Source organism: Pogona vitticeps, chromosome 1, assembly GCF_051106095.1.
Source record: "Pogona vitticeps strain Pit_001003342236 chromosome 1, PviZW2.1, whole genome shotgun sequence".
Classification (NCBI taxonomy): domain Eukaryota; kingdom Metazoa; phylum Chordata; class Lepidosauria; order Squamata; family Agamidae; genus Pogona; species Pogona vitticeps.
Window position 1 is genome coordinate 169,784,878 of NC_135783.1, and position 27,230 is coordinate 169,812,107.

At 41.5% G+C, this 27,230-nt stretch overlaps 1 protein-coding gene across 2 annotated transcripts in view; it reads right to left on the bottom strand.

Moving 5' to 3' along the window:
• Positions 1-4,747: 4,747 nt before the first annotated feature.
• The window catches only part of COL6A2 (collagen type VI alpha 2 chain), a 67,052-nt gene continuing 44,569 nt past the window's right edge, over positions 4,748-27,230 (bottom strand). Inside the window, exons 20-28 of one of the 2 annotated variants that reach the window (XM_020815149.3) lie at positions 25,526-25,561; positions 25,049-25,111; positions 22,239-22,301; positions 21,102-21,137; positions 20,768-20,813; positions 19,485-19,637; positions 17,700-18,152; positions 16,543-16,581; positions 4,748-6,698 (exon numbers count right to left, since the gene is read on the bottom strand). In XM_020815149.3, the coding sequence (XP_020670808.3) occupies positions 6,091-6,698; positions 16,543-16,581; positions 17,700-18,152; positions 19,485-19,637; positions 20,768-20,813; positions 21,102-21,137; positions 22,239-22,301; positions 25,049-25,111; positions 25,526-25,561 (1,497 nt within the window). In that variant the 3' untranslated portion in view covers positions 4,748-6,090. Of the gene's footprint in view, positions 6,699-10,787; positions 11,802-16,542; positions 16,582-17,699; positions 18,153-19,484; positions 19,638-20,767; positions 20,814-21,101; positions 21,138-22,238; positions 22,302-25,048; positions 25,112-25,525; positions 25,562-27,230 lie in introns of those variants that run through there. The other variant, XM_020815150.3, reaches the window with a different exon arrangement.

Consider the following 27,230-nt stretch of genomic DNA (forward strand, 5'->3'; position numbering starts at 1 on the left):
GAGGGCTCTGTGTGCCAGCTGTGGCACGTGTGCCATAGGTTTGCCATCAGTGGTCTAGGGACATGCCTGTTATGTGTGACCTGAGTGTGATTAAGGGGATGATGTAGCATATATGACAAATAAAGAACAGATGGATACATGAAGATATGTGCTTGAGCTCCATTTTCTCATATGCTGGTATCGTGAAGCAAAAGATGCAGAAATATTGTAGTTGTGCCTATTCAAATGAAAGGGTGCTGTAATTGGACGAAGATCTGGGAATATATGTATCCCAGAAAATCTATGCCTTGGCTTCATCTTTTTGCAAAATATCTGTGAAATATCTGCTCAAATAAAGGCATGGGTGACATCCATGATTTGATGGTGGAGTTGTGTAAATATCAGTCAAGAAATCTATTGAGCCATGTGTATCTGCAGCTTGGATCCATGTTTTTCTGTTACAGTGGCACTGTGATCTGTGATTTTTAGAGTTCAATCCATGTGCATAGGTGAAACATATGATTCTAGAGTGATTTCAGAAGGATCATGTGTTGAAATCCTATGGATTAATGAAAATCCATTCCTTGGATACATGTCATTGCATCATGCTGTTCTCTGGAAATGAGGAATCTATGCAGTCTGTGGACATAGTATGTGAAACCTGTGATTTATCTTCTCGGACACCCTGGGACTGTGCTGCTTGCCCAACGGTATACAGGCTCACACCTCCAAAGGACAGTAGAAGGTGGAAAGGATTTCTGTGGCGTAGTCTGTGGGTACATATAACCTATGACTTGATGCTGGCTTAAAAAAAATATGTGGACATATGTGGAGCTATGCCTCAGATCCATGTTTTTTTACCACTGCAATGCCATGCACTGACGGACCCATGATTTCTGTGTTTCAGTTTGTGGGCACAGATAAGACCGAATGTTTGGACAGTGCTTTGGAGTTGATGCTGTGTAAAAATAATGTGGATCCATGAGGATCTGTGTCTCGGATCCACATTTTTGTGCCACTGCAAAGTCATGTGCTGAGGGACCCATTACTTCTGTGTTATAGTCTATGGGCACATATGCAGCCTATGGTTTGGGGATGATCCTAGGCATAAATCACATGAATCCACAAAGATCCATGTTTTTGTACCCTTCAGTGCCATGTGCCAAAGGACCCATGATTTCTGTCATGTGCGGGCACAGATGAGTCTTATAATACGACAGTGGTTTGGGGATGATCCTAAATAGCAATCACGGGGGGGGGGGCATTGGGATCCATGTTTTTGTGCTACTGCAAAGCCATGAGCTTAAAGAGTCATGACTTCTATGGTGTAGTCAGTGAGCATGATTGGGTCTATGACTGGAGAGTGGTTTGGAGATGCTCTTGCATTAAAAGCATGTGGATCCATGAGGATCCATGCTTCAGATTAATGGTCTGCCATTGCAAAGCCATGCTCTGAAGGGCCCATGATGTCTGCAGTGTGGTCTGTGGGTGCAAACAAGGCCTTATGATCTGACAGTAGCTTAGGGAGGATTACATCTAAAAATCATGTGGATCAAGTAAATCCAGACTAGGAAGATGTAAACTAACAATCATTATAAAACAATCCTAGAAAAATTGAGTGGAATGAATTTAGACTTGGTCACAGTTGAAAATGACCCAATGAAATCAGTTCAATGCCATAACTTCAGCCCCATTTATTTCAGTATTATGGCCCATGAAGTTACTTATGATTTATGGTGAATCTAAATCAGGGGTCTCAAACTCAATTTACCTGGGGGCCGCTGGAGGCAGAGTCTGGGTGAGGCTGGGTTGCATCAAATTTTCTGCCAAGCGGAGCAAGAGCCCGAGGAAGCTGCCCAGGAGTATCCTTAGCCCAGCTAGGGCTCCGAGGAGGAGGAGGAGCGTGCGAGCCCTCATCGCCAGCCATGACCCCCTCTGGCTCCTTCTTCACTACCACCACCACCATCACCAGCAGGATGAAGAAGCGGAGAAGGGAGGGAGCGCCGGCGACTGCCTAGCGGCGGCAGGGGGGGGGGAAGATGCGACATTAAAAAAAAAAACTCACAGAATTGCGTTGGCAAAGGAGAAAAGCCCCCTGCAAAACTAAAGAGAACAGGGCGCACCCAGACATGCGCACATGTGCACACACACAAACACACACAAATACGGAGGTCCAGCAACCTTCCTCTCAGGCCCCCCTCAAAAAAAGGTGCACTCAGTAGTAGCAGCTACCCCCACGATGACAGAGGAGCAAACTTTGCGAGGCGAGCCCAGGCAGCCTCCAGAGCCGAGGCAGCTGAAGCAGGACAAAGAGGAGGAGGAAGCACCGCCGGGTGCTGAGGTGGCCGCTGGCCAGGCTGGTGCTGGGGGTGCCAAGAGAGAAAGAGAGCCAGAGAGCCGCTTCCCTGGAAGAGATGGCGGTGGCGGCTGCTGTTGGTGGCTTGGAGGCACTCTTCAAGGACAGGCTGGGGGCGAGCTCCACTCTCAGGCATTGCTCGGCGGTGGCTTGGGCGCTTGGGGAAAAGGGCTGGCAGTGCGCCTCGCTCGTCGGCTCTCTCCCATGACAGCTGCTCTTGCACCCTCCATCCAGAACTGCAGCCTGCCAGACGGCAGACAGGCGGGCTGGCTGGCAGGCTGCAGTTCCAGATGGAGAGTGCAAGAGCAGCTGTCTTGGGAGAGAGCCAGTGAGCGAAGCGAGGCTTTTTTGTTTGTTTGTTTGCCTCTGACAGCAGAGGCTGTGTGGGTGCTTTGGGGGGGGGAGGCAAGGTGGGGGCCACTATCATCCGGCGGGCTGCAAATGGCCCCCGGGCCACATGTTCGAGACCCCTGATCTAAATATTTCAGCTACCTCCCTGTGAGTTTCTATGGAATTGAACTCATGTCTCAAGAGCTCTTGTCAGACATTCTACCGTGTTTTCCCGAAAATACGACAGGGTCTTATATTAATTTTAACTCCAAAAATGCATTAGGGCTTATTTTTAGGGGATGTTTTATTTTACAGTCATGTCATCTTCTGGTTGTTGCACAATGCTGCACAATGGTGGAAGGAGGGGTTCCACTTAACTAGGACTTATTTTGGGGGTAGGACTTGTACTACGAGCACCCTGAAAAATCATACTAGGGCTTATTTTCAGGTTAGTCTTATTTTTGGGGAAACAGGATAGCCACAGTACCATTCTAGTGAAGTCAGTAAATCTAATTGTTAAATTAATTTGGGATCCAACCTAATCTGTTTTATCAATTGATGAAATACAATGATGTTGCTATGTGTCATCAAGTTGCTTCCAATTTATGGTGACTCTACAAATTGGCAGTCTCCAATATGCCTTGTCCTCAACAACCCTGCTCAGTGGGGATTTGGTGAGTCAATTCCTCTATAAAGTCCACTGATTCCATGAGCCTACTCATGGTGTAACTTACTACTGCATCTAACCCTCACCCTCACAGTGGCCAATTTAAAGAAACAGAAAAACGAACATATTTGTAGGGGGTGGCAGGGATGTTGCAGGCCCTTTAACCCATGATAAAATTGCTCCCCTCACTTCCTGGTGAGCACAAGAAGACTTCCTGATCCAAAATCTTTGTCAAAATAATGATTTTTGTTTGGGTCGAAACAATAAATCTGGGGGTTGTTGGAGAGGTGGTCTGCCTGTTGCCCATCTTAGAATCGTAGAATGATTGAGCTGGAAGGGCCTATAAGGACAATGAGTCCAACCCCCTGTTCAATGCAGGAACCAAAATCAAAGCAGATCTGACAGATGTTTGTCCAATTGTCTCTTGAATGCCTCCAGAGTTGGAGCACTCACCAGCTCCTGAGGTTGTTGGTTCACTTTTTCTGTTAAAAACAAGGAGTTTTACTAAAAAGAGTAAATGAGGTAGAGATTCCTTTGTAGCACAAAAAGGCACCCCTCAAATGTTTCTGAAAGGCTGCTAATCTTTGATCTTTGTTTGGACAACATACCATCACATCTATTTTGTTTGCCTTTTCTGTTAAAAACAAGTTTTACTACAGAGATAAATCAGGTACAGATTTGTTTGTAGAGAAGAAAGGCATCCCCCAAATGTCTCTGCAGGGCTGTAAACCTTTTCAGTTTCTGTGGACAGCATACCACCACATTTACTGTCGTTCACTTTTTCTCTTACAAAAGTTTTGCTATAGAGAGTAAATAAGGTAGAGGTTCATTTGTAGAGGGGGAAAAAGGCATTCCCCAAATGTTCCTCCCAAGTGGAATGTTTCTATTGCTTCTAAAGCTTTGAGCTTTCTTTCGACTGCATACCATAACACCTACTGTAGTTCACCTTTAATAGAGTTTTAGAAGAGTCACATTAGTCGATGCAAGCATATCAAGCAAAGGTACCACAACCCTTTTGTCTCCATAGTGGCATGTTTCTTTTGGCTTTAAACATTTTAGCTTTAATTGGACTACATACTGATACATCTACTGTGGCTCACCTTTTTTTTGTTGTTGTTAAAAAGCAGTTTTATTATAGAGTAAATGAGGTAGAATTTTCCATTGCAAATGCCGTCTTGGGTATATGAATTTCAAAACCACAACATCCACAGGGGTAACAAGCAGGAATTGTTTCTTTATATGCTACAACACACTGTGCCGTGAAATCTTGTTACATGTTACAATTTCTCCTTGTGTAAAAATACGTATTTGGCCATTGGCGGTTAATTGAATATGAGGATGACTGCATATGCTTGGAAGCATGCTGAGCTGGTTCTTGAAAAATATTTTTAAGCAAAAAGATAAACGACACTATATTTAAGGTAGTGTGAACAAGAGTTTATTTACCAAGAGTGCAATTTTGGCTCAAGTAATGATTTTACTCCAGAAACAGCAAACCTATGAATGCATATAAGTTGCAATTTTGTTCCACGTCAATCAATATGGCTTTGCATTGCTGAGGAAGAGTGTTTTGTGACTAATTCAAGAGAAAAGGCTTTGTTCATTTTTTGCTGCAGGTAGAAGAAAGCTAGTAAGGCATATTCTCTACAGAAAGGTTGGATATACAAGAAAGTCAATGCAATGCGGAACAGGAAAAAAAAAAACAGAGGAGTGTTGCCCACTGATACTCAGAAAAGGAAAAGAAGTACCTGTGGGCAAGGCAGTCAGGGTGCTTCCAGCTCCCTCTTTACTGGGGCTGTTTAAAACAACAGGGAAATCAAATGGCCCTGTGTCAAGAACCATCACGATATGCCAGGGGAGACAGATGGCAACAGATTTCAACTCTGTTTCAATACAGAAAAGAAATAGTTGCCATTTGCACTGGAAGCAGAACTACAGCCTCCCATCTCTTCAGTATAGGAATAAAATTCCTTCCCCTGGCTTCTATTGTGATTTAGCAGCGTCAGATAAAGTATAGTTAATGCTTGGACCATGTTATGTCAGAAATACATCTGTTGTTGCAATTCCTCAGCAACTGCATGAAAACTAAGGATGGAAGATCAGGCGCTCACTAGTGGTATGGGCCAAAGCACAGAGTGACAGAGCTGGTAGCAAAACATCCTGTCATTGCTCTCATTGAGATGATGAGGTGTAACACAGCTGCTAAGAAAATACTGTCTGTGTCCCTTTGGGACAGGAGGAAGGAGCAATGAGGATCAGAGTAAATATATTATCCCTGTCTGCCAATAAAGGAACCAGATTCCAGAAATATTATCAGGCAAATAAAGCAAAGTAAAGCAAAGTGTGCTGCTTATATACCGCCCCATAGCACTTAAAGCACTCTCTGGGTGGTTTACAGTTTAACCATGCAGGCTACACATTCCCCCCCCCCCCCAGCAAGCTGGATGCTCAATTTACTGATTCTGGAGGGATGGAAATCTGAGTCAACCGAAGCATTAATAATGCTTTCTGGCATGACAAATCACACTTTACCTTCTACCATCTTGGTTTTAACTAGCACCATAAACATGAGTTGCATGACATTGACAGTAAGTTTACAGATTTTGGCTATAAAAATAAATCCCTTGCAGATCTGTGGGAGCTGTCCTTGGGCAGATTAAATGGTCCAAAATCGTATAAAAATTTAAAAGTGTTAGCATCTTTGGTGTCTTCTCTGTAACTATCTTTGGCACAAATTATCTTTGTTACTCTCCTTAGACTAACAGATCCACCTAATGAATCTATCGAAGAAACCAGGCTGGGAGAGGCTGGCATAATCCTTCTCCTGAAAAATGGCTGATTGGTCTCCTAGGCTAATCTTCCGCAGGACATCCATATCTACATCACTTCCTAATGCTACCACCGTGGGCATAACATTCTGCTTCTTCATGGAGTCAATAGCCTCCACCAAGTTTTTGTCACCCGTAATGCCATCTGTGATGAAGACAAATGAAAGCTCGGCATTGCGCCGGGCAGCTCTCTGGCTGTCTCTTGGGTTGATGACAAGATTGTTGATGGCATAGATGATAGCAGACCCAATGTTGGAAGAAGAATCCAAATATTTGAGCTGAGCTAAGGCATCTGAAATGTCAGTGATGTTGTATGTCAGTGGAAAAGCTACCACATGTTCATTTTCATTTCCATACTGTAGGAGAGCAATGCGTGCGTTCATGTTGTCATTGTCACTTCTAGCCAAGGTAAGATGTCGGGCCACATCCTCTACAAAATGGTGGGCTTTGTGGAAGTTCAGCTCACCAATTCGTTCTGAACCATCCAGGAGGAAGACAATGTCAACTGGGCGCTGTGTGCACTGGGCAACAGCAAGTTCTGGAATTAGAAAAGAAAACAGTTAGCATTGAAGGACACTCCAGTGATGGAAATGGGAGAATAATTAAGTGCCAGATGAAAAGAAAGATTGGGTCTAAAGATCACAACATTGATCACAAAGAGGTTTGAGTCTCACCTATTCATTTGTGGTCTGTGAAATTCACATACCTCAGATGCACATGCAACACTTCTCATTGACAAAAGTGTTCACATGAAGGAGGGAATTTTTGTCTAACGGTAATATTAACATAAGAAGGAAGATTTCACAGCTACTGTGGTTTAAACATTTCCCTATGAACTGCATGATCATAATCCTTCTCCACGGCCAGTACTTTTCTCAGTGATAATTTTTGCATGTGTATCTGTGGTACCTGAATTTCAGAGACTGCAAATGAGCAGGTAAGACTCAAATCTCTTCATGTGCTGTAATCCTCCCTTTCACCTGACATTTAATTATTGAAATCAGATAATGTGACTGCTAATCAGACTGTTTAACATCACATTTGGTGAATAGCCTATTTTTATTCCTCTGGACCCACACCTCCTTCTCCAGTAACAAGAAAGCCTCTCTACTACCTAAAGATCTATACTGCAAATCTTTTAGTGTCTCAGATTCATACAATATATTCACATTTTCTCGAGCCTGGTGCAAACAAATATTTTGTATCAAAATGTTTGTAGAAAGTAAGGTTGTCAACTGAGATTCCTAACATTTTGAGAATAGGAATAATTTATAAAATTATCCACACATGAAAGAAAATTTGATGCCATCAAGAAGACTTCCTGTAGTCAAATATGCAGCATCTATAAGAACCCTACAACAATACTGATTGTAAATAATGTAAATAATGATTGAAAACACAACTAATACATCTATCTGAGTGACAATTAATGGTTTTGATAATTATTATCTTGTGGTTCAAGAGGACTGTTAGGCACTTCAGGCCTAACAATCAATTAAAGTAAGAAAACATATGTTTCAAAGCAAGCAGATCTACAAATAGCAAGCTTGCAAGGGAGTTTGGGGTTGATTAGAAGTTCTATCACCTCAGTCAAATCTCTGTAGGGAAGTTCCACATGAGAACAAAAGTTATAACATGTCCTACTAAAAAACGAAAAAACAAACAAACAAAAAACAAACAAACGAAAAACAAATGCCAAAAAACTGCAGATTCTGACTTTTCTTCTTTCACTTATAAAAGTAATGGCCCAAATTCAACAATGTCTATCAGCAATTGCTCAACAGGGATAGTAAGCAATGTATAATACATAATACAGAAACAACAAATAAAATGAATAGAGTGCTTAATGAGTCTCAGTGATGGCAGTGTAATTGGCATTATGAGTTCAGTGTAGAAGATGATAGCTGTTCCTTGCTCCACAGCTGGAAAGGACATGAGCACAGTCACTGGATCCTGAAAACCTATAAGCATGTTTCTTATTTAACCAAGCAGCAAAAAGCAACATTGGGCAACACATAAACTGGCTAGAATGTATATTTCCCTGTAATGATGCTTTCATGTTATAAATATTTTTTAAAGATGTCTGTGTACGTCATTGCAGTTTTTATGGCTTGTACTGGAAGTTGTCAATGTGTGGGTGAAAATGTACCAAACATTTCATTAGAAAAGTGGAACATGTATTTGCCCATTTCCTCCTCACATACTTCACAAGGTAACGAAGCTAGCTTTCTGGGAAACACACTTTCAAGGCATTCTACCTAATAATGATTAGACCAGAACTACGTAGTGGCGTACTTGTCAATTCAAGCTGAAATTTAATTGGAGTATTGCTTTCTCTCATATACTTTAGAGCAGCCATTCTCAACAGGGGTCATATGGTCTCCTAGGGACCCTGGCACATTTCAAGGCCACAGACTGGAAACAATTCTTCACACACTACCTTATAAGGTCTGTTATGCAGCTTATACAATCCTGATTCGGACTACGTTTCTTTCATATTGAGTATATGGTTGTGCCCCCCAAAAAAGGTTGAGAATGGCTGCTTTAGAAAATGCAGATAGAGGGATATCGCCATATCCATCTTTCATATGACCACACCATATAATCTAGAATCACCTCAGGGAAATGGCTGATTGCTTCTTACAAGCCAGTTTATGATGGAAGCACAGACCCAAATTTATACTGGCCTGTGACTGGGCTGTAGCTACAAGACCTGCACAATTAATAGGAATATGTACCTTGAAGCAAATGCAAAAAGAGCCATTTTGTTGGGGGTAAATCTATGAATTCTTTGTGTGTATGTGTGTGTGATCATCATTTTATCTGTTATAACTAGAATAATGGAAAGGCGACTTGCACAAAAAGTGGCTCAGCTAATAGACATGTTGCGGGTTATCACACTGTATTCAGATAGCCAATATTGAATTTTGCTGGTCCAAGTGATGGAAATTGCTTAAAGGAATCCACAGTTGGTGGAAATCATCATTCTCTGACCTCTGGAACTCATTCACTTCTTTATCCCTGTAGTTTCTCGTTATTTGGTGAAGACAAACGTCAATCCATGCAGGAGGAAAGGCTGCTTTTGAAAAATGCTTGTTTGACATTTGACATTGATTGAATTTCTCTTACTGGCATTCCACAATATGTTTGGATCTGACTGTGGGCTCCCAACATGAATAATACATGTTAGCTCATAAAAACCTGGCTAACATGTTTTATTGTTGTTGGGTGTGAGTTGAAATGAACCTTCATATTGACACCCACTAAATTAAATCTAACTTTCACATTATTTGGCCTTTGCGAAATACATTTAACTTTCACATTATTTGGTAAAGTAACAGAATATATTAAATTGTGCAGTCACTGCATTAGCATATTTCCTGATACTGTACATTTGATGTCAATAGACAACAGGAACGTCCAAAAAGGGAAACCTCACTATACTGAATAAAAACAAGTGGAACATAATAAGAGGACAAAACACTCGGAGTACAAGTTCTAGCAAGGACAGTCATCTGGTTTCATTGGGAAGGCTCCCTGCTGCTTCCTCTGCACAATTTTGATCCAGTGCAGTGTGGGCAACTGAATGGGGAGATTCGGTCTGAAGTTCTATCTCATTGCTAAAGGTAGCAGGAAAATGTTATTTAACATGGTGAACCCCAGATGTTTTGGATGACAACTCCCAATGTGCTTGGCCTATAGCTGATAGGAACTACTGTCCAACATGTCTGAAGGATATCATGGGAGGGCACCATAGGAGGGAATCATATGTTGAAGGCAGACACAAGTGGACTAGTTTGAACATACGTATTTACAGAATTGCTTGTTCTTGGCACAATACCATGGTGAGAAATAATTAACTTCACTGAGGATTTTCATTTCCAGCACAACAATGAGGTAAGAAGCCTGCAGGGGGTTGTTGTCCAGGTTTCAACAATTTGTGTGAAATGTGTCTGCTGAAGCTACCTTATTTTCTCTTTGTGAAGCTATGCACACAAGAGCAGAGAAAAATCTGGGTACTCAGCCAAAAGGATGTAAACAATTCCTTTGATAGTTCAAGTTTTTAAAAGTCTATGCAGGAAGGCAGCAGATCTTATCATAGCTTTGCACAAATTGCATGAAGATAATTCTTCCAAATGCAAGAACTTTAGTCGGGAGCACCTTAAAATATGGTAGGACCCCCATATCCGCAGCATCAGTATCCATGGTTTTACTTATCTCCAGCCTAAAAATATTAAATGAAAAAACCCAGAAATACAAATTTTCAAGATGTATTACCAGAATTGGCCACTAAATGGAATCAAAGTCTATTCTATATATACAGTTCACTATTAGCCATTGTTTCTGGCATCCACAGTAGGTCTTGGAATGCATCCCCTGCGGATACAGTGGTTCACTGTAACTTAGTATTTTGCAGGCAAAAAGGGAAAAATGCAATTTTTCATTCTCAAGTATGAGAACGAGACAAAAGAGGATTTATATTCATTCTTTGGCATGCAGTGAATGTTCCTTCAAACATTTTATTCTAGTCTGCTCACCAAAAAGATGTAGATTAGATTTCAGGACAGAGAACATTTATGGACGTTTCCCTGAATTACCTAGGAAAAACCTTGCAAATACACAGAAAAACAGACACAGACATTGTTTACTAGACAGTCAATAGCTAGAACACATACACACGCAAACACACAGACATATATATATATTACAACAGATTCCCATGTTGCCAGCTCATAAAGACAAATTTCTGTCATACGCACATGCTACAGCTTCAGGATAGATGGAGACATCACTGCCCACAGTTGTAAAAATGCAGGTAACCACCCCTCATTAACTAGCGTTATTGGCAAGGATGGCCAATAACAAGCTCCATGTACTTAGACATCCTTCCCTCTCCAGCCCATGTTGTAGGTGTTTACACAGTTACTGTATGGTTATCACCTTTTCCTAGCTTACTCCAAGAGGCCAAGGGCAAAGCTTATATTTTCTCCCACACCATTTTGCACTGGATTGCTCAGCAAAATATGAATTTGTCAGCCCTGCCTTGTTTCCAGGGGAGGAACTCAGGCAGTTCTCTTCAGCTGCCCTGCTTTCTCTTGCCCTGTCCTCTGGAAACACCAGAACTAAATCCATGCTCTGATAAGCCCCAGTGCACTAGCGAAAGAGGAATGTAATCAGAATAGCTCTTGAAATTGTCTTTTAAGAAGACTCCTATGCCAGGCACGTCACTTGTTGCAGATTCTTAACACTAGTGCAATTTTTGCAGCGGAAGTGGCTCCTCTGACTTGCTACATGCTCTGTAGGCAGAACCAAGCCCTAGCTGTTTCAGAGGCACAAACACAGTTTCAGCAAAGGCCTATGACAGTCTCTGGATCTCCCATAATCTCACTGTGCACCATTTTAAAGGTGTCAATGAACAAGTCCATCCATTCCTGCCGTTCCTGTCCAGTGGCAAACTTAGCTTTTTCGGCGGTATAGGCCAAGGTGGCCACCAGCTGGGTGTACATGCTGGGGTCCTGGATCTCCCTCGTGGAGTTCAGGAACTGGGCGATCATGGGTTTGGTGCTGGGAAATGTTATCTTGACTCCCTCTTCCATAGGGCGGAAAATAACTGGGTTTTCGATCCCAGGGTTCCTCCCATCTGTAAGTGAGTGTCAAAAGAATATTTTCAGGGCTTTCTAGCATGGTATGGATCTCTAGTTTCAATTTGCTTTGGCTTTGCATAGGGCATATGTTGAAATGATTGTAGGGAAAAACATGTTTGATTACAGATCTCTTCAGGCATAAGCTGGGTTGGGTTTTAAGACTTCAGCTCTGGTAAAGCAAGCAGTGATAAATCTTGAGTTTTAGAGCTAAAAAACAAATTACAGATAGCCTATAATTAGAATTGAAGATGCATTAGTGCTTTCAAAGGACCCCCTTGTTTAGGCCCTGAAGACCAATGTCCAAAGATAATCTGAAAACTCCAGGAGATGACAGAAACTACAGCTGTGACATTCACACACAAATATCCCATAAGGATTCTTCTCTTCTGATGATGGGCTGTCAATGATGTCTGTTTTGGGCCTTAAGTATAGCAATTCAGATTAGAGGTGGGGACTCACAGGATGGAATTCTACTCTTTACAAAAAGAAACTACTCTGCACACAGCAAACAAGCACAAGGGGATACAGGTGAGGCTACAACTCTTGGCTCATTCCCTGTATGGAGGGTTTTCTTTTGTATAAAGTTGTGTTCCATCATGAGAGCGAACCCAGCGATGGACATGCTGTTAGTCTATTTACGGTCCATTTAATTAATTCCTTTTCTAAAGTTTTTTAAAGAACAAAAGGATGGAAGGTTTTCTCCTGGAAGCAGGAGCAGAAGAGGGATTTTTTTTCTTTACAGCCCAGGAAGACAACTTGGTCATAATAACTGTGAATTATTTTTCATTTTTAACTATGGTGTCCTACAGCTGTCTGACTCCACTTTTGTCAAGGGCAGAGAGTCTCGTCCTCAGCTATGTTCCCTCTTGAACAGTCAAACATCACACTTCAATGTTTTAGGAAAATCCCTGATGATTTAAGTCTTGATCAGTGTCACCATAAAAATATCCTGGGATATACTGTGATAACTGCTGCCTTTCCTATAAGATTCAACCAATGAATGAGAACCCTTCAAGCAAGCACACGCCACAACTGCTCATTCAGCTGAAGGGAAAAGAAAGAGGCAAGATGCTTTTATACAGCATCTAGTGTCAGGATAATTTAATTACTTGCAGAACTTATTTATTTTATTTATTTATTTATTTTATTTATATCCCGCCTATCTGGTCCACCCTAGGTGGCTAACAATCTTAAAATAATACAGTAAAAATGTAAATAAACAGTTCTAAATCATAACAACACTGAATTACGATGCACAAACACGAAACATAGAACAGTAAGGGGGAAAGAAAGAGGTCATGAGTTATGTGATGGGAAGGCCTGCCGAAACATCCAAGTTTTTAATTGCTTCTTAAAGGTACCCAGCGAGGGAGCCCCGCAAATCTCAGGAGGTAAGTTGTTCCAGAGGCGAGGAGCCACTGCCAAGAAGGCCCGATTTCTTGTCTTTTCCTTCTGGGCCTCCCTCAGCGTTAGGCTCCTCAGCCTCACCTCCTGGCTCGCACGAGTGACATGGGTAGATCTTGTTGGGAGTAGGCGTTCCGCCAAGTATCGAGGCCCTAAACCGTTTAGGGCTTTGTACGTAAGCATCAGAACTTTGAAGTTGACACGGAACCAAATGGGCAGCCAATGCAATGCGGCCAGAGTGGGTGAAATATGGTGGTATTTTTTCACACCACTAAGTAATCTGGCTGCCGCATTCTGCACCACCTGTAATTTCCGCAGCAGCCTCAAAGGTAGCCCCACGTAGAGCGCATTGCAGTGGTCTAATCTCGAGATTACGAGCGCATGCACCAAGGTAGTGAGCGCCCCCACATCAAGGTGGGACCTAAGCTGGGCTATCCACCTAAGGTGAAAAAAGGCAGTGCGGACTTGGAATATTTGTACAATCGCTTTATTTACAGGCTTTCAGAATTTTGGGGAAAGGTTTTTAATATATTAAGTTATGCATTAAGGCCAAAATCCTGTTGAAAGAATTGTGAGCATAAGGACAGTCAGGGAACAGTTTCCATGCTTTGGTTGCCTGCCTTTCCCACAATTGGCCATGTACCTGATTCATGATCGAAGTATGCAATGGACTGACTGCCAGAGATGGAAATCAGCTGTGGAATTGCATTTGTCATCCATGTTTCCTCTACAGGGTTCTAACCTAACTTAAACATTGAGTTTTTGGTTAGTTTTAGAGGAAACCCTGGGAGAAAACTGCACATGTTTTTGTGGCTGACATGATTCCCTTCTGTTGCATTCTGTCTATTCCCCCTGATTGGCTTCTTCAACCTGACACTTCCCAGACATACCTTGAACAAATCAACTAGCTTGCTGTGGTGAGATTTTTAGTTCAAAATACCAAGAAAGTGCACAGTTGGAGGATGTTGCCCTAAAGCATGGCTTTAACAACTAACTGCTAATGACTGTTAATGACTCATGACAATGGGTGGAGAAGGACTGCAGAAGTGGGATTATCCCTCACCCCCAGTCCTTTGTCATTCTATTGAGCCTATTCAGACCAGGGGGAAATGAAACCAATGTGGAGGATACAGTATATCAGGGATCTCCTACCAACTCTCCTCAGACCTGAGAAGCTACTTGGATGAGTAGTGAAACGTTTAACCTAACAAGAAGGATGTCCAGTTGCCATGACTCAACTTCCAAATAACCTCACCTGGATGACTGAGAATCTTCACAGATATATTACTGAGTCACATACTACTATCATCAGCTGAATCAGCCTGTTCTTCCACATCCATTCCAACTATGCAATCAATTCATAAATGCATATTTAACTCCTCCTCTCCCTCATCCAGCACAAAAACAGTGAGATCTATGATTCTGATAGGAGATTGCTTATTGTTAGATTAAAAGAGAGTGCCCTAGATTCACACAACAAGCATAAATATACAGTTTCAATAGTAAACCATACTCCTATTTGCACTTGGCATAGTGTAAAGCTGTGTCTGCAAAAGTTTGCTGACAATTATGCCCAAGCAGTCTGTGTGTGAGACTGTACAACTCATTGCATAATTTGTTGTGCAATTTCATCTGTGGAAGTGCTTGCTGGGTAAAGTTTCTGCCTTGGTGCAAATTTTAAAATTGCTTGTACAACTTATTCACACAGGCATAGCTACACAGCAGGATTTTGGCCTCCATTTTAAAATGACAAACATTCTTAGCTCCAGAACTGTACCATTTAAGAAGGTAAACTCATTTAGTACCTTCTTTAGCAATATCTTGCCATTTTAGATTTTTTTCTTTAAAAAAGAGTTAATTTACTGAATTGCACAAAAGGTTGTGGTGTCCATTAATCTTCCTTCCTTCCTCCCTCCCTCCACACTATTACGGTATTGCTAGAACCGTTTAGTACAAAGGTGGACATAAGAATATAACTTTTTAAATTGTCCATTGTCCAGTGTGTTGACATGTTTAATATGATATACTGAAAGAGCAAGGGAAAAGAATGAATTTCTGGGGTGAGGGCTTTTATGAAGGAAAAAATGAATGTAATTCAAAGCCTTATATAGAACAGCTGTAATTGAAATACTTCATTATTTAACGCCCCTCTTTTACCATTTTACTAGGTAAGATAAGTCTGTTCAGACGTATCTGTTCTTTCTAACAGTTATAAAAGGCAGACTTTTCCTGTTATTCATTAATTTGTCATGAGCCAAGCTTGTAAGTTTAATTACACAGTGCTTGATCCTTTTCATCCGGATTTAGGACTGTGATATTTGGTCTTCAGAAACAAAATATGAAAACTATTTGTTTTTCTCTAACTCAAGAATTTGGTTACAGAGTTCTGTGCAACTAGTTCCAGCTGCTAATACGGGAAGAAGGCAGATGAAATCAAGATGGGTCACTTCACCAGCAATACATAGTAATGGGAGCCATAAAGAGCAAAATGCATAAACAGACACTTGGATTATATATTGATTTGTCCCAAAACTGTGTATCAACAGTTAATTCTACCACTCGGTGTGATTCTGTTCAGAGTCCAAGTTGCACATTGTGACTTTGCTGACTAAAACAGGCATCAATAGTACTTTACAACTGGCTAATTTCAAAAGCCAATACAGTGAAGAACTGTATTTATTATTGAGAGCTAATCATTTTATATTAGTTATATATTTATTTTAATATATTATCATCGTCATCTTTCTACTAAATCTAGGCTGTGAAAATATGCATTCCACTAGTTATGCTGGCAAGGAATGATGGGAGCTATAGTCCAGCATCAAACAGAGGGTTGCACTTTGGCCGCCCAAATGCTAAACATTGCATTCCTTAGCCCTATAGAAGAATGGTGTACTGCATGACTATTTTGGGTGAACATATCTGCTTATCTCTTGTGTTATTCTCTGGCTCAAGGACTGTACAGCAATAGGACAGTTAGAATTCTATGTTTTTGCTCTGCAAGAGGCTGCTATCTCAGAGGACTTAGAATGATGATAGCATCTGTGTACAACCACCTTGTGAAGGAAATGGGTAGAGCCAATCAACGGAGACACTCTTGTAATGCAAGAATATATCTGTCTGTACAAATAGCAATCCATTGTTCAACAGAAGGAAAGAATATTAGAATGAAGGTACAGTTGTGAAGATTCTGGTCAAAATTATTTCTCCCTTCCCCTTTCTGGTTTGAGGGCTACAACTTTCCATGTTTCCTTAAATTGTACTATATAGCAAAGCAAATGGGGTTGGGAGAGAAGGGAATGCTAGTGTTGGTTATTCCTTTGGTTTTCTTACCTGTTTGACAGGGGAGATCGGGGCAGACAATCTGTGGATCTGAAATTAAAAGGAAAAGATTATATTGAAATCTTGCAGGATACTACCGCTCCTCAACTAAAAACACAAACAAAAACATTTCAATGCCACTGCAATGGTAGAAGGGGACTGTGTAGTTAAAACACAGTTCGACCCACCCACTCCAGTCATTTTCGAATCAAACATCTCTCTCTCTCTCTCTCTCTCTCTCTCTCTCTCTCTCACACACACACACACACACACACACACACACACACACACACACACATACACTCTCATGCTTTCTATGGAAGGGAAATTATACATTCTTCCCCACTGGTAGCAAAACTACAGAGAGACAAGGTTACACAAAGATAGACCCCTTCTAAAATAGCTTTATGGAACACAGTAATATCCACAAGGCAGTCTTTTTGGCATTAAGAAGAAAGAATCATACTCAGAAGCTGTGAGTAAATGCCAGGGGTTTAGTATCAAAGCCTTAACCAAAGCCTTAAAATTATTTTTCTGAAGAATGTTAGTTGCTACTGTGCCTTGTTTAAACTGCAGTACTGCAGCCAAAACTCTGCTCATGACCTGGGGTTCAATCCCAGGCAGCCAGCATGAGGTTCATTTAGCCTTCCAACTTTGCGAGGTCAGTAAATTAAGTACCCAGCATGCTAGAGGCTGGGAGCAATGTGTAGCCTGAAGAATTAAATTGTAAACCACCCAGAGAGTGCTTTAAATTCTATGTGGTGTATATAAGCAGAACACTATATTAGATGTGAAGTGGAATTAGTCTGGGGTATTTTAACCTATTTGGGTTTTTGTGACTTTCCCTCAATCAATGTCACACAATGTCCTCCTTCTTCATATCAGTTTTCATTCTTTGAAACATATTGTAATGAGTCTGACACATCCTAGAAAAAGAGGAACTGTGTACAGTAGTGCATTAGAATGAAATGCCATCTAGTCCATGAATGTGCATTTGGAAGGGCACCAGTTTAATCTAGATGAAGGAAATATCCTAAGTGAAGACCCTATGGGCATAACCACTAAGTTATTAACCACAACATGAAACAGGAAAAGAAAAAAGATCATTGAAATCTCTGGTCACATCACATTCTCACGATATTGCCTGAGAGGAGGCAATTCTGACAGACCTGGGCAGAGTTCATGCTCCATTCTGTCAATGAATTCGTCAGCCACCAACTCCGTGAACAGCTTCATTTTCTGGACTTTCTGGTTGTCATTGCAGGCAATGGAGCGCAAGGTCTCGTCTTCCTCTGGCATGTTGAACATGTCTCCAATCCCGATAGCATTGACAATGACATCTCCCCCACACAGAGCCTGTAAGTGGGAGTCGTTATCTCGTGGATCATGGCGCCCATCAGTCACTACCACAGCAAATACACGAGCGTTCTCTCTTCGGCTTTCTTTGATGAGTGTATTGTAGGCAAACTGAAGGGCAGAGAGAGTCCAGGTGCCCCCTGCAATCCATTCTAACTTTTTAACTGCCTCCTTGAAACTGGAGAGGGAGTCAATTCGCTTGTCATTCAGCTGGATGGCTTCAAATGTCCCCTCATGACTGTACTGGACAACCCCAACACGTGCCCCTGTCAGTAAAACAAACCATCTGTCATATTTTCTTGAGTTAACAGATCCTTTCCCTCCTCTCAGAGGAGAGATGGTGAACTATATTGATTCTGGGAGCCAAACTGTATCTGGGGCCTGTCTGGTGGGATGAATAACATCTGGGGGTAGGAGTCTACTCCAAGTCTCTAGTTCCTATTCTGTTACTTGGCCTCCCCAACTCACAGATACCTACTCCCAATTTCTATTTGCACTGGGCAAGCATGGAGTTCAATACCTTTCCTCACAGGGAGAAACTCCCTTCACACATGTATACCCAACACTGTCTGATTGGACAGTGAGAGACATGCTGTTATTAGCTGATCATTGGAATAAGACACTAGGTCTATTCTAGTTGGATTGTCCATCTACAGTGGTGCCTCGCATAGTGAGGTTAATCTGTTCCGGATTAACCCTCGCTATGTGAAAATATCGCTGAACGGAACATAAAAACCCATTCCAATGGGCCCTAAACTTACCGTTCAGCAAAGTTTCCTCCATAGAGGCAGCCATTTTCGCGCCCTCAGTAAGCGAGGGGAGGACGTGAAAATGCTGCGCGTGGCCATTTCGGGCATCCGGCAGCCATTTTAGAACCGCCGAACAGCTGATCCGCGGGCATCGCAAAGCGAAGATCGGTAAGCGAAACGCTTACCGATCGTCGCTATGCGAGTTTTGCCCATTGGAACGATCAGTATGCCTCCGCATTAGCGATCCCGAAAAGGGGATCGCTATGTGGATTCGTCATTGTACGGTGCACTCGTTAAGCGAGGCACCACTATAATTGCACCACAATATTTTGACAAATGCATATATTGTAAGATAACCATGTTCTAGATTACATACTGATTTGCTAATCATAAATTAGGTAACTTCTTATAGAAATAGGAACTGAATTTAATTCTCCCACATCCCTATAAGGAGTAACAATTAAGGAAAGAGTGTGCAGGTTTGTGCATACAATAAGCATTCTCTTTCTTTTCTTTTCCTTCTGAGTGATACACATGCTTTTAGGGCCACCTCAAAGTGAATCATGAATATCTTGACCTAGGAAAATACTGGAACAATTGGGAAAAGACATGCCCAGATTACTTTAGAAAACAGATGGGAACGGGGAAGTGTAAAAGAAAAAAAATTACATGCTTAGTAAGGAAAAGAAACTGTTTTACAAATCTGGAAACAAGAGTTTTCAGAGGAGATAGGGAAAGAGAAAAAACAAGTCCTCATTTTTCATGGGTCTGTGATAGAAATTAATAAATTAAAGTAGTTGGGAAATGCTGGGCTTCAGCATTTTATAAATATCAAATCACAACACTGACCTGTCTCAGATGTTGGGCTCTTGGCAATGGAACCAAGCCTGCTCACCACATTGATGACAAAGTTCTTCTCCAGGGAAAAATTCGTGTACCCAATACTCTCAGAACTGTCTATGATGAAAACAATGTCCAAGGGGCCACACCGTTTCTCACAATCTAGGGAAAGAAGAGACACTGCAATCAAAAATCCTGCATTTAAACAGATCAATACTGGTCCAGAACAGGGCCAAACTAGAGGGCCTTGAAGTTGGTTGTACCACAAAGCACCTGAACTATAAAATTACAGTGTGCATGAACTAGAGCTTGATTGGGTCCCTACATAGAAAATGCAAAGCACAATGTCAAACTTTGGAAGTATTTGCATATCGCACCAAACTATTGTGTGTCATGATATGAATGAGTGTGTGTGTGTGTGGGGAACCACCAAAAAGATCAACATTCCACCACCCTCTTGCCCGCACCTCATGTAAATAGGAGAAAAGCATTGGATTATTTGCTTCTGCTTTTGATTAACTGCTCTTTATTATGTTGTGGTTAATTGTTTATTATGGTTATTATTAAACTTATTTATGGAGCTGGCTTACTTATACCAACTGTAGTTAGCAGCAAGTTGCTGTATATTTCATTGCTACACCATCTAACCCGGTAATGTTAAATCCATTGGCAGTGGTTCTCCAGGGCTTTAGGAAAGATTTGTTCTTGGAGTTTCCTGGTATTCTTTGGAGGCATCCATTCAAGTACTATCAAGGCCCAATCCTTCTTAGTTTCAAAAATCTGATGAGATCAGGTATGCTCAAAATTGTAGGATTAAAGTTAATCCTAGTTCTGTGTCTTGGCAACACAGCATCCTATAGTTATGCCAAAGCAGAAGGTTCTGAACTCACTCTTCTGACTGGGTGGCTAAAGGAGGAGAGACACAAAAGTCTGCAGTTTGTTCCTGCTCAGGTTTAGTGTGACCTGCAAACAGAGCCTAAGAGAATAACAACCCTCCCTTTCTTTCTTTCTTTCTTTTTATATGTAACTTGAGGTGAGGTGTTACGAGGGGCCAGATAGGATTGGTCTGCAGGTCTCATTTGGACAAAGAACTACGAACTGGGCAAACCTATTTAACCTTTGTCAAAAATAAGCCTAACTATAAAATTATTATTGAAAAAACACTGAATGAGAATGATTTTTGCCTGTCAGCCCAGAGGCAAAATGTGCCCTCCTAAGAGAATCATTCTGTTCTAAAGAAAGCTCAGTAAACCGATTGTTCTTATACACCCATAAGAAGACTCTGAACTAACCACAACAGCCACAGGTCTCTCTGACATAGGTCATCACATCACAGTCCTGAGAACAAGAAGAACAGAGAAAGAACCGTTATGAGGACATGTTTTTAATGGGTTTGAGAGATCTGACAAGATCTTTTAGGAAATCAGCCATCACACCTTGCGTGATGATTCTAAAAATTTCAGTTTTCATCCTCCCACACACCCCTTTAAAGGATGGCTGAAAAGGACAACCATACACTTTTATCCTAGTTCCTGCACATTCTGTGATAGCCCATCACCAGCTGGCTTTAGGTAGACAGGAAACTTCTTGGTAGATTTGTAATCAGGTAGTATTTTCCTTACTTACTGTTAAGCCAGGATCTCCAGCAGGACCAGGGCCACCCTATTAGAGAAAGATTAAGTACACTTTGAACATTATATATATACATATACATATACACACACACACACACACACACACACACACACACACACACACACACACACACACACACATATACACATATATACACACTTACACACACACACACATATATAAGTATATAAATATATATATATAAGTAAGCAATGTAGTGCTAAGCATTTTTTAAAAAATAAAAAAGGGAGATACCAGCATGGTAACCATGCAGTGGTAATGGAGCAAAAAACCCCAACCCATTTGCTGGCTCTGTGTGTGTGTGTGTGTGTGTGTGTGTGTGTGTGTGTGTGTGTGTGTGTGTGTGTGCGTGCGTGCGTGCGTGCGTGCGTGCGTGTGTGTGCTCGCGCTGCCCTACATTTATATAGCGGGATATCCTACCATATGGCATGTTAACTAACAGTTGGAAGTGACAGGAAAATGGCATGTCTATGGTGCTCTAGTGCTATATCAATTACAGGGCAGGGGGAATGCAGAGCCAGAGCTATATGTACAGAACTAGTACAAATAGCAAGGCATGTGCCGACTGAACTGACAGCCATGTGAATGGGCCCAGTGGTATATATATCATTTGACTAGACATAAAAATATATCAATATTAAAAAAGGAGGAATAAGAAACTATTCAAAAGGTCCACGTGATTAGGCCTGAGGACTCATCTCTTCCTTCAGGACAGGAGTTCAGTCTCCTGCCTCAAAGGGGAAGATCCCAGTTTTCCTTAGACCTCTGGGACATTGTCCCTGGAAGCATAGCTCTGGGCCTTCAGCGTCATTTATAGATCCCAAGATAGTGTAACAGCAGAAGCAAAGACACAGTCAAGCAAAGATCATCCTTTATCATGACTAACATTCAAAAAGATATCTGAATCGGTTTTCCTCTCCACAGCAAGAGAGACTTGACTGTAACTTGACTCACTTTAGTTCTGCCTGTTTTTGTAAACTTAATTTGAAATCTGAGTATCTGCTCATGTTCATATAACTTACAATGGACCAAGAAATCAGAGCCAAAACTACTCTACAAGGGTGAAAGGCATGATATGGCAACATCCAACATAAGCAGCTACAATACCTCAGGTCCAGGTTCACCAGTAGTTCCTCTAGGTCCAGGCTCACCCGGTGGGCCAGGATCAGCCTAAAAAGAAAAAAATCATGAATTAATATGTTTGCATGTTTTCCTACTAGAGATACAATACTTAACATATTACTTGTCTAATCTCTACAGCATTTGGCTGTGAGAATTCTTATCTCATTTCCCCTCAATCACCAGAACAAGGTTCCTGCCTCATATATATATTGCAGTGACAATGTCGGCCCTCCCAAGCCAACTGTCACTGTGTGAAAATGTCAGGCTAGGCTTTTAGAACGGAAGACCTCCAGAGTTCCCATTATCCCACAGAGTGCAGGTTAGTCAAAAAACAGAAAAACAAACAAAGAACAAAAGAAAGAACAAGAACAAACCTAATAGGGACCAACCTTGCCCACTTCACTCATCCAAATGGGGACCCTGTGGCTGTTTCTAAACAGCTTGACTTTGATTGACTTGCTCCCCAGAGGACCTTACCATCAAAGGGACCCCATCACAAGCACAAGAATAGAATAGATAAGCAGGAGGTGAAAGCAATCAAAGTCTTTAAATGGAGGGATTAAAAATAAAGTTTAAACATACAAAGCTGCACATAGGTCAGTAGCAAGTCCCCCTCTCACCTCCTCAACTATGGGGAAGCAGATTTTTCCCTGTCCCTAAAATCTGAAGAAACCCGCTCCCTATCCAGCTGGACGTTCTCACTAGCTCAGGCTCACCATCTGTTTTTCTATTTTTTTTCCTTGCCACACTCTTTTCCACTGGTAATACAGTGTTGAATTAAGTCAGTACTATATCCACTCATGGAGAAGGCTTCAGGAGTTAACCTAGAGGCAAAATCCGGAGCTGGAGTCCCGAAGGCAGCATGTGTCGTTCTGCCAACTCCTGTGACGTTGCTGGAACCAGTTGTATTGGCTCTTGCCTTTCCATTGGACCATTTCAGCAACGTGGAGAGGGGGGATCTGCTGCTTGGGTAACAGCCTGTCCTCCATATTACCTTACCCGGGCTTCATGCTCTGGAGAGGACACTCCTCGATTCAGAGCATGTTACCATAGTCTCTCGAGACTGAAGGATGCCTATGCCTATATTTTGACAGCCACTGAAGGGGAATGTCTCAGTTTACCTGCTACATTACACTTCTCTTAACATATCACCCCCAACATCACTCTAGGAACCCCATCCCTGCACCTTCAAATACACATGCCAAAAATTGAAATAAAGTACTAAAGAAAGGAGAACTGCTTCCATGCTGAGCAAAATACACTGAATTGCCATAAAAAAAAAGAAATCAGGAATATTCATGGTTACTCAAGTCTTAAGATAATCAGGGGAGACCTTTCTCTCTGTCCCACAACCCTCAAAGGTGTGTTTGGTGGGGAGATGGATGAGAGCCTTCTCTGTGGCTGCTCCCAGACTCTGGAGCTCCCTCCCATAGAACGCTAGGCTGGCCCCATCATTGCTGCCCATTTGCAAGCAGCCAAAGACGTTTCTCTTCAGTCAGGCTTTCCCTTAATACCTGATAGTCTGAGAGGGAGTTTTAAGTGAATGGTTGTGCTCTGTTGTTTTAAATGTGTTTTAGTATAGATTTTATTAGTTTTAAATGTAATACGTATTTAATTCTTTTTAATTATTTGTATACCTACTGTTTTTAGCTTCTACATATTGTCTTTTCAATGATGTAAGCCACTTTGGGTTCTTCTGAGGAGGAAGGCAAGATAAAAAAGGCTGTCTCCATCTTTGTTATCCTTCCCTGAGTGACTGGTCTGCTTGAATGGATTGTGGTACCTTACTTGCTTTGAATTTGTTTTAGTGTTATATTTTTTGTATGATATTTGTTGGGTTTTGTTTTTTATTTGTATACTCACTGTTGTTAGCTTTAGTATTGTCTTTTAATGATGTAAGCTGCCTTGGTGCTTTTAAGGAGAAAGGTGGAGTAATAATATTTTAAACAACACAAAACAAAAAACAACACAAAACAAAACACAAACAAATGGTTAGCTTTATGTCATGTAGTTGCAGGGAAAAAATGGAATTTACCCATGTCAACTCTGACTCATGCCATGGAGTATAATATTGCTGTGTAGTCCTGCTCTGAGTCTCCCAGTTCAATGGGGAGATGAGATACCCTACAACAGACATCTTTTCATTTGTTAGATACAAAGGCCTTCCATGTGGGAGGAGTGATGGCAGCTCTGCTAATGTAAGTGGGGCCCTCTGTCCCTTTGCAAAGAGGACACCAAGGGAAACAGCTCTACAAATACCATAGAGAAAAGACGTCGATCTAGACAAAGTTTTCTTTCAAAACAGTCTGTCAATGTATTGTAACAAGCTGCCATAAAACCTCATATTGTTCACCATGTTTGCCTCAGCAGCTGAAGATCTGTGAATGTTGCTATTCTGATCCCAGCCATTCAGGATTACAATAGGTAGAATTTTCTACCAAGAATCAGATGTTTTTCAGAAAAGAACCTGAAGAAATGTTTCCATATTACTTTCACTGCCCTTGCCACCTGATCTTCCACCCTCCTCCTTCTGTCCAGCATCCTTGCATTTCTCTGTCCTCCTGCTCTCTCCTCTATATACACCCTTACCTGCCTCTGCCCCTTCGACTGTTTCCACCACTCCAAATTCCTGGCTCAGTCAGCAGGGATGTGCCACACTCCAAGAACAAGTCATGATGCTACAATGTGCTACCCTCAGCAATCGTATGGGCATGTTGTGTATAAATTCCAGAAATGATTTCTCATAGCTCTTCAAATATGTTAAGCAATAAAATAGGACTGTAGGAAGCACTTACGGGTTCACCTTTCTCTCCTTTTACCCCTTGAGGGCCTTTTGGTCCAAATTCACCTCTTGCACCCTGTTACAAGAATGGGATTAAAAGGTAAGGATTTTTCTGTACCGCTCATTTCTTTCTTTCAAGCAAGCCCTTTCCTTTCAGTTTTCTTTGATAGATATTTCTCTGTACTACGGATTTAACGGGCTACAGTACAGCAAGCGGTTAGTGGAGGAGGTAACTTGATTGGATAGCCAAAGCCACAAAACGATCCATGTCAATACTGATATGGCACACACTGTAATGACCTGAGTGATCAACCCTTTCACCAGAGCCTGGTGAGGGGTTGATCTCGTAGTTCACATGCAGTGGTCTCCACAATGCCGCCAGTGTGACATGGCCTAAGATGTGGTCCTGAAAATCCACATACTCCCTCCAAAACAGAACAGAAGAAAACAGAAAACAAAAGGATTCAACAGAACTTTAAAAAGGCTGTACCTCTGGTCCTGGAAGCCCTTTCTCACCTTTATCACCCTGCAAAAAGAGAAAAGCATCTCAGGCTTCATGTTGCCCCATTGTGGCTTTACTCACACGTAATAAGCAAAGATACACTCTAAAATAAAATGGTTATTGGCAATGAGGTTTATACAGATACTGAACACAAGAATCTTAAGAGTTTGTTAGAACTTTTCCCATTAGAAATTTCTTTCTGCACAAGTGGGACTAAGGAGTGAATTCTAAATTAGCTTGAACCAGATACAGAGCTTCAGTGTGTGAACTCCAGCTATTTATGCCTTTAGCAGAATGAATGCAACAGGTACAAGCATGATACAGAGGGAATTGCCAGCCCAGTCTAAAACGGTTAGAGTATACAGGCAGGGGACAACTGAATACTCCTGCAGTAATTTCAGTTCAGAAAGCATGCCGTCCTTGAAGCATGAATATAAAATATTATCTTTTATATATTTGAGAACAGCACTTGCCGTTACCATAGGCTGAGGGAGCTCGCAGTTCCCATTGGGTCAATTAAAATTATAAAAACATTGACTGGTATTATATAACAGATAAAAGTTTTAACCAAAAACCTAAGCCTGTGTTAAATATCTGTTCAGTATATATATATATATATATATACAGTGGTGCCTCGCTTAACGAGCGCCCCGTTTAACGATGAATCCGCACAGCGATGGAGTTTTTGCAATCGCAAAAGCGATCACATTGCGATGTTTTAAATGGGGGAAAATCGCTTTGCGATGATCGTGGAGAAGTGCTTCCCCACGATCATCCCAAAGACCCCCCCCCGAAAGAGAGCCTTGGACCTGCAAGGGGAGAGAGCGAGAGCGCCGAAGCACAGCTGATCGGCGATTCCAAAATGGCCATCCGCTGTGTTGCCTCACCGGGCAGCGAAAATGGTGCCGGGATGAAGGATTTTCGCTTAAAGGTGAGTTTTCCCCCATAGGAACGCATTAAACGTTTTAATGCATTCCTATGGGGTTTTTTTGCCCCGCATAGCGATGAATCTGTATAGCGATGATTTTTTCGGAACAGATTATCGCCGCTATGCAGGGCACCACTGTATATATATATCTATGCTATTCCTAATATTGGCATTTTTGTTAGCTCTGAGTTATTTCTGAGATCTACAACTGCTTATAATACTGTGTGAAATTTCTTTATATTGTTCCCAAAGCCCTGATATTGACAGAGACCACTGAAGTGTGTTTTATCCAAAAATGAGATGTTTCGATTGCCAGATCTCTGTATTTTGTTAGCTTTTCCAATTCTTTATTTTCAGCTCTGGCATCTCCTGGAATTGCCATGTCAATGATCCAGACATTTCTTCATTTGATCACTACTATGTCTGGTGTGATATGTTCAAGGTGTCTTTCAGTTTGGATCCAGAAATTCTACAAGATCTTGACTTTGTCATTTTTTGACACCTTCTCTACCTGACATTTGCAGATAAAGTGTGATGCAGTTTCATCTTCTTGGCAGAGTCGACATTTGCTGTTAGCAGTAATCCCTTGAATCTTAGCTTTCATCACATTGGTTTGGAGTGCTTGTTCTTGTGCAGCAAATATCAAGCTTTCAGTTTCTTTCTTATTGTTCCCCAGTTGCAGTCATGACCATGTTGAATTATTATCATGCTTTCCATCAATATTTCTCAGGTGTTGTCCATATAGTGCTTTATTTTTCCAACTGT